Below are 8,662 nucleotides of genomic sequence, written 5' to 3'. Positions count from 1 at the left end.
ATATGTGCTGGGCTTACTGCAGTGTGAGTAGGCTACTGTGTGAGCAATCACAGGGGTTCTGTCTGCCCACTTATTACCTCCTCTGTCCTTTATCCGGCCCTACCTATGCCCTCAATGACATCAATGCTTCCATGCTGCGTGATAATGGCGTCACACCTACACGTCCTTTGGAATAATGTGTTTATCCCCGGGAGAAGGAATAAAGGGGAGAGACTCTTCTGCGTCCGTGAAGTGCCTGGATTCTGTGGCGTGGAAGGAAATTATCTCAGGGCTGTATGTAAAGGCTCATTTGTCTCCACACCACAGAATAATAATGTGTTTTGCTGCCAGCAAGCTCTGGGTAATATAGTCTTAAGCCTTCAGCTCTGCCACCATCGGGAGCCGGATAATACAGTGACCTATAAACCATCGCTTCCTATGGAACATTTACAGGTAGCTGAAACTTTTGTGTAGTTGGAACTTGAAGTTATTTGCAGTAATGTATCCTAGTGCAGCAGTTTTTCTATACTAACGACTGTTCTTCACCTAAATCACAATTATAATGTATTTTATTTCTCAGTTATTAGCTCATGCGAATTGCGCATCATAATCTCCCCCAATGTCACCTCTTCTGTCCTGACGTCACGTCAGCTGATGTGATAAAATCACCAGCGCACATAGGTTATCGGTGCTGGAGATTGCAGAGGACCACCTTCTCCTGGAGGCCAGACTTCATCTGCATTTAGTGTTAGATACTTTCTACAAGGAAGTGGATCTAACCAACAGTAACATTTAGGAAAGGATTTGTATTTACAAAACAGGCTCTTTCTGTCTTTTTTTCCAAAGCAGGTCACTCTGTTCCTGCTGGGTCATTTCAAGCATCACTGACACCTGGAACACATCATTCATCTGCCCACATCCATTTTATTAATAAGGTTGTGTAACAGATGGCGTATTTATAATAGGTGCAGGATGTGTGGTGAACGTGGCATTGGCCTTAAGTTAAAGAGTGCTCCATGCCACACATCCCGCTCCCAGTATAGACTCCATAGTGTTTGTGCCTGCACAAGGTCACCCACTAAACAACCTGCCAGTGGTGCCACCATCCAGGTGATATTCTCAGAGAGATGGCGCTGGCACAGGTACTAGCAAAGACTTTATCACTGTGTAGAGGGGGTGATGCCTGCACGAAGGGGGGTGCATGCTGACATGCCCCCCGAGGCATTAATCCTGCCGCTGGATGGCAGAGGAGCCAAGAAGAGGAGCAGGCAGCAGTAAGAAAGTGTGGCCTGTAAAGTCTTGGGAAGGAGGGCTGGAGAGACACACAAGGGGGGCTGAGATGCAGAGAGACACAGGGTTAGATGGTGCTAAACACAAGGGGCAGGGAGACATGCTGGAGAGACAGAAGGGTGATGGGTCTGAGAGACATGGTGATGTACTGGAGAGACATGGGGGGATGTGCTTGAGAGACACTAGTGGTTGAGTCAGAGAGACAAAGAGGGGGATGAGGCTGAGAAATATGGGATAGGGGGTTTGGGCTGAGAGACACAGGGGGGATGAGGTTGAGAGACACAGGGGAGAGGAAGTTGAGAGACATGGGGCAGGGATGAGTCAATGGCTGGAGATGGAGAGGCATGTGGGATGAGGCTAGAGAGACATAGGTGAGGTGGTTCTAAAGACACAGAGATGGGTTAGGAGAGACTCAGTAGGATGGTGCAGGAGAGATACAAAGAGGATGGTGCTGTAGAGACACCAAGGAGATGGTTTTGGAGAGACACCATGGGAATGGTGCTGGACAGACAAAGGAGAAGGTGAGGCTGGAGAGACACAGGAAAGGATGAAGCTGGAGAGACACAGAAGGATGAGCCATTGACTGGTCAGCCTGTACCTACCGGGGCGGGATGAGGCCGGGGTCTTTAAATGAATGAGTGTTGCCAGCCCTGCCAACATGAAGTCACAAACAAGCAAGTTAATTTTCACTAGAAAGCAGAGAAGTGGTAACTAGGAAACAATATGTCCCAAAAGTAAACTTTAATACAATATACTACAGGTTTGTGGCTTATTAGTGGTGCATATTTTCCTGCATTTAGTTACATTTAGTTACATTACAGCTTTCTACTAAAAAACAACTTTTTTATCTGACAGATTCAGAGTTGGGGGATTACATTTTTTTCTTACTCAATATGATTTATATACATGTATAATATGAATATATTATATTTATATATTAATCCAAATCAATATTACTTTTTTATGACTTATTATATACATTATGTAACAATTTGGCTTTTAATACACTGAATCATGCAGAGCAGCAATGATCTAGAAGCACATTACGGGGTTGTTGTAGAGTCCATCCCGTGATCACTGGAAAATCGCGTGGGGTGAGAGGCGATGAGGAATCTAGCTGAGGCCAAGCATAATCTCTTGCACACGTGCACATAGACAGAAATCATCAATATCCATTTTGTGGTGTAACCTTCAGATTTCTTGGTAGTTCAGATGATTCAATATACTCTGAAGGTCTCACGCTTTAATCCTTTGCGTGGGTGGTGACCATGGACTCACTCTTCTTGGTCTCAGGTGAGGGTTTTGGGTGGGGGGCACTGGAAGGAGTCCCATTATTAATCTACACGTGCATAAGGACTTCTCATGCGGGAATGGGGCAATCAGAGACCTGAAATCATGAAACAAAATGGAGAGAAATATAGATGGCGTCTTTCCTGCTCTTCATGTTCCATTTGAATTGTTGAGTGCTTCCACAAACATCTTGTTTTAATGCAATGTTTTGTTCAGATAACGTGTTACCTAGGACACTGCAAGCCACTCATTCTAACATATAAGGCTCCTGAGGGGTCGAGTCAGACCCGGATGCTAAGCTGCGCTCTCTCTCTGCCAAAAGGGGCTGGGTAGGCAAATTCCGTGAGCGCACTGTCTGGTGTCCTCTATGGCAGAGTGAGCGCACGCCGGTATGAAGACGCCCGCTTTTCTTTCTTAACACACGTCATCTCCCGGAAGTGTATTATTAATCAGAACCATCGAGAGCCATCGCTTGAGGTAGCCCCTACTCCGCCGCAAGCAGTGCGGGCTGAAATACAACCAAGTGACGTGTACAATGACACCTCCATGCTAATTCTGCACACCCATAAAACTCTGTTTAGACGCCCAGACACGCCTGCGTTTGCTGCAACACTCCCCCGTTCACAAGCACCTTCCCCTGTTACCACCCACAAACGGCGCTGTCACTCAAAGTAGCGCTCAGTCTTTCTGTTAAGAGGGCTCGATTCCCGATCGCAATGACTGGTTCGTGCACGCACAATGCGATGCATATGCATGCACAGGCGGGCGACAGTCGCCCATAGCGTGCGTCCGCGGCTTAGCGTCCGGGTCTGAATCGGGCCCTGAGAGCTTGCAGAACCCAGATATAAAAACATTAAGTAGAGGGGTTAATGTGAAGCAGGGATAAGAGTGTATACAAAATAATGGATGTCTGATAGGTCAGCAAGTAGTGTAGTGGGTCGGGTATATCAGGTACCAGCCCACATATAGGGAAAAAAGTATAATAATTATTATGGATTGAGGGCCTGATTCAGCACGGATTGCAAGATCGCACACACTGCGAAATTACGCAAATGAATGCGATCACACTGTCGCCGTTGCAGAAGATGCAGACGCCCAGCACTACATAAAGCCCACCCTTTCCTTTACTCACATCTGTAAGAGCTAGCAAAACACCGAAAACATCGGTAACACCGAGAACATCGGTCCCATACACACAGTTGTGGTTGACCTGACTTCACTCACAAACATTAGTAACAATGGCTGCCAGCTCCGTGATAAGTAATTGTACTGCGCTTTGGGTCCTCTGCGCCCCACTACACTCCAGAAGCGCTGAGGGAGGGGCCAATCTATCACCCTGAGAGATCGATTACAATCTCGCTGGATTCAATTTTGATTTTTCAGCATAGAACCCCATATTGTACAAATCATCCTGCCAGCCGTCCTGGTTACAGGGGTCCCATTGTAATTGGTGAACCACAAAAAGGGAGGAACTTGCGGGTAATTGGGCGTGTTTTGGCTATATTGGGGGCGTGGTTTGCAGGGATCCTGGCGGGGCTTATTTTAACCTGATTTTGGGCGCTATGCAATGGTCATGGTTTGTGGGGAAAAATGATGCATTGATTATAGTCAGAGATTTGGGGAATGATTGTCAGAGACGGACAGATCTCACCTCCCGCTATGCACTATAATCTCCTGCTGGACAAACCTGAAAGAGACATTGGTAGAAAAGTGTTAGAATCTGTACATATAATCGTTGTACACATACATAATATATATATATGGAATAATGTCATATATCAATGCTGGGGAGGGGGTCAAACTGTTAACATGTGGATAAATATATAATTGGGAGGGGCGTGTCCTAGTTCACCTCTATATTACAGTGTAAAGTAAATCTGCCCAGTATTTGTGTGATACCTGTATAGTCACCCAGTACAGTGTGCACCCTGCATACGAGAACAACGATAACTTTATCTGTCCCTCTCGCATCACAACATGGTTTTGTCCAGAAGCAAATTTTTTTTTTCCTATTATTTTCGTTGCTTCTTAGTGTAAGGACTAAAATGTAGACTTGTCTGTGTGTCTGCCAAGACGTCATATGTACAGTGCGAGGGGCACAGTAGTGCCCTCAAAGGAATAGAGGACGGTTGCACTCAGTGAAGAGGCTAATGAAAATAATGGGAGCAGCTTACGGTGAGGACACCACTAACCTCAACAATTGTTATACAAGAACAAACACTATACACTAACACTATGTAAATAATCTGATATGCTGAAACATAGTACAATGTATTTAAATTACTTACCATTTATTTTAGTAAATTACCTGATCTAGATTAAAATGGACTCATATGTTGGTTTTAGTGGGACTATGTTTCAGCATATCAAATTATTTAAGAACTAGAAACATTGTAACATGGAATATTGATGCACTTTTACAGGGTTATCATCTGTGATTCAGCGCTTACTGGCTAAGCCCTGTACAGTGTTTATTCTTGTATAACCTGCTGTGGCCCTTAGTCTAAATAGTGTGATGTTACACTATGGCAAGGACCAGGATACCAGGATGGGTATAAGGGTATAATTCCGGTAATATTTATGTTCTCTCAGCAATAAAGCCGTAAAAGCGTCTACAGCAAAAGGCGATAAAGCTGTTGCAGTATCTCGTGACTCGGAGAGATCCCGGTATTGGGTCATACATACGTCTAATGGAAGCTCGGAAAGATCCCTCCTCTTCTATAGGCTCCCCGGTTCTGCGGATAGAAAAAGGGCGATATTTAGGTTTCAGCATGTCCTAGTGCCACCCGCCAATCTAGTTAGAGCAGCCCCATAGCTAGCATTGGTGCATGGGGTTGTGGTATCTATGGGGCCCACAGTGTCTCTTGGACTCGCCTCCCCCTGAATCCACTTTTGGTGCGTGGGACTCGTGGGGTAAGCGCTGCATGTTGTCACGACCGCGGACGCCACTGAACCAGCCTGTGACTGGGGAGCAGTTTGCTGCTGGGATCATCAGCGCTGCGGCCCCCTGTCAGACCGAGCAGCCCCTCCCCCCCCTCTCATACCACTCTCCTCATTGATGAGGGGGAAAGGCGTGGCCATGCTGAGCCTGCTGGGAGCTCCGCGCACCACAGCCACGCCTCCTCCCTGCGTCAGTGAGGCGAGACACTGATAAGAAGTGAAAAGCCGTGCGCGGGGCTGGGGCGGGGCGTAGGAATGTTGCTGTGAGGCCCCATAGGTCTAGCTACGCCCCTGCTGATTGAAATTTTATTTCCCGGTGTTACATTCTGATTTCGGAAAACTGTTCTGTAATGATGGGGCCGGATATCCAGGTGATAATCAGGCACACGGGGAAGACAATAGTGACATTCTCAGCATTACATTTCATAAACTGTAACTATATATATACATATATACATAAACAATTCATCCTATTCTTGGTTCTTTTAAAATAGAAATACAGCACATGTAATGCCTTTATATATGGTAGCGCCTAAACTTTTCTCTAATAGTACAGATAAATGTAGAGGGAAGGTAATAAATAATAAATACACATGACACGACGGCAGCGTTACATTTATACATTTCATTTTTACCTTTGATGTTGATTGAATTTACAGCGACATTTTCTGCCTGAAACATGAGTGTAAAATTATCAATATAATAATTGGGTAACGCAGAGACCTCACTGGTATGTTATTATTTCTGTGAATGTTATTTAAATGGAAATTACCATTAACATTTATTATTGTGTATTCATATAGTGCCACTATTTTACATAGTACTGTACAGAGAATATTTTTAATTGGGCACAAACACACATACACATACATACATATACACATACATATACACACATACATATACACACACATACATATACACACATACATATACATATACACACATACATATACACACACACATACATATACACATACATATACACACACACATATACACCCATACACACACATACACCCATACACACACATATACACACACATACAGTACATACATACATACACACACATACATATACACACACACATATACACACGCACATACACCCATACACACACATATACATACACACATACATATACACACAAATACACCCATACACACACACATATACACACATGCACACACAAACATACACACATACATACATACATACACACACATACACCCATTCACACACACATACATACATATACACATACACCCATTCACACACACACACATATACATACATACATACACACACATACATACACACTCATACATACACATATACATACACATACATACATACATACATACATATACACACACACACTTGCACACACATACATACATACAGTGCAGTACAGTACACATACATACAGTACATACACATACACATACATACATACACACAGATACACCCATACACACACACATACACTTGCACACACATACATACATACAGTACATACATACATACACACATACATACACACATACATACATACATACATACACACACATACATACATACCAATACACATATGCATACAAGCACGCACACGCATGTGCACACAAACACAAAAAGAAAATTCCTGTGCACTAAAAATATTGATAAAACATTTATAATAAACTCTAACAATTAACATAGAGTATAAATAATAAGGATATTAGCACATGTTTGGCCAATAATGTATCAGGTGATGGTAGAGGGAGGCTGAGCACCAAGTGTACATTATACACACACATACAGAGGAAAAGGGACTGCACACCCTAATTTTAAACATAATAAGAGGTGCTACCATGCTGGGACTTGTAGTGCCATGCAGAAAAAAAAATGCATGGGGTAGGGCAGCAATGTTGACTACTGTGTTACTGTGCTGCAGTACATGTTAGTTTATACAAAGAAGTACAAGAGGAAATTAATCATATTACAAATATTGCTGAAATTGTGTCCTGTCGCCTTGCTGGATAAAATGGCGCCCTCCTATGTGTACATACAGTATGAGTTGTTCCTTCATAATTGGTAAGTGCATATTTTATCTCTCATACCCCTGGAAGCTATAATGAAGATGACTGAGAATATCTTAGTATTTATTTATCACATTCTGGGCCCGATTCAGGGATGGACGCAATTTGCGTACAGCATAGTAACACTTCAGAACTGGTCTGCGGTCCTCGGGCGTATTATGGTGGAAAATGTGAGGAGACTTAAAGTGTTCACAAAAAGGGGCCATTTCATGAGCGTGTTACTGGTGTGTCTGGGATATATATATATATATATATACGCTGCTGCGTCCCCAATTGCAAATACAAAGCTACAGAAGCCATGTTTAGTAGGATTAGAGGTGAGGAGAGTACACCATAAGCTATTGTAAATGTTGATTATGTGACCGATGTTGCATCGATAGTGTTGTGTTTATAATCTCCATTACAAATGCGCAGAATGTACGGCCTGGAAGTGGGCGTTTCAGTGCTCGTACACCTCATCCCAGCGTCCCGCACAGAGGGAAGGCGGAGATTGGTATTTGCATATTACCGCAACCACTGTTGAGAAGATGTCTGCGACCACAGGTGCATTACGACCAGCTCTGAATCAGGCCCCCTAGGCTGACAGGGGCAGATGTTTGCACATCCGCCATTTCTGGGTATATCTAACAAAACATCGCTCACTCAGGATGATGAGAATTCCCAGAATGAAGAGAACTCCGGCAAAGACCAGACCACCGATCCGCAGAGAATAGTAATCTGAGGAAAGAACGAAAGGAGCCGTCATTAACATCTACCACGCGGAGATGACATGGACAGTCACGTTGTACAATGCAGTAACACAATACAATGTTATGTACTGTATGTGTGATGATCTGCTGCAATGCCATCTGCAGACAAAGGTAAAGTCAGTTTTGTCAGCTTTGTCCCTCACAGTTCTACCTTCTCTAACCAATCAACTTCAGTTTTGTCCCTCACAGTTCTACCTTCTCTAACCCATTAACTTCAGCTTTGTCCCCCACAGTTCTACCTTCTCTAACCCATTAACTTCAGCTTTGTCCCTCACAGTTCTACCTTCTCTAACCAATCAACTTCAGATTTGTCCCTCAGTTCTACCTTCTCTAAC

General features: G+C 43.7%; 1 protein-coding gene across 1 annotated transcript in view; it reads right to left on the bottom strand.

The window, feature by feature from the left end:
• Positions 1-1,977: 1,977 nt before the first annotated feature.
• The window catches only part of FXYD1 (FXYD domain containing ion transport regulator 1), an 87,561-nt gene continuing 80,876 nt past the window's right edge, over positions 1,978-8,662 (bottom strand). Inside the window, exons 4-8 of the mRNA XM_088463698.1 lie at positions 8,221-8,295; positions 6,135-6,171; positions 5,245-5,294; positions 4,211-4,246; positions 1,978-2,656 (exon numbers count right to left, since the gene is read on the bottom strand). Coding sequence (XP_088319824.1) covers positions 4,224-4,246; positions 5,245-5,294; positions 6,135-6,171; positions 8,221-8,295 — 185 coding nt within the window. The 3' untranslated portion in view covers positions 1,978-2,656; positions 4,211-4,223. The remainder of the gene's footprint in view (positions 2,657-4,210; positions 4,247-5,244; positions 5,295-6,134; positions 6,172-8,220; positions 8,296-8,662) is intronic.

Source organism: Taudactylus pleione, unplaced genomic scaffold (assembly GCF_031769625.1).
Source record: "Taudactylus pleione unplaced genomic scaffold, aTauple2 ptg001428l, whole genome shotgun sequence".
NCBI classification, from domain to species: Eukaryota; Metazoa; Chordata; class Amphibia; order Anura; family Myobatrachidae; genus Taudactylus; species Taudactylus pleione.
This window is presented reverse-complemented; position numbering and strand designations above follow the sequence as displayed.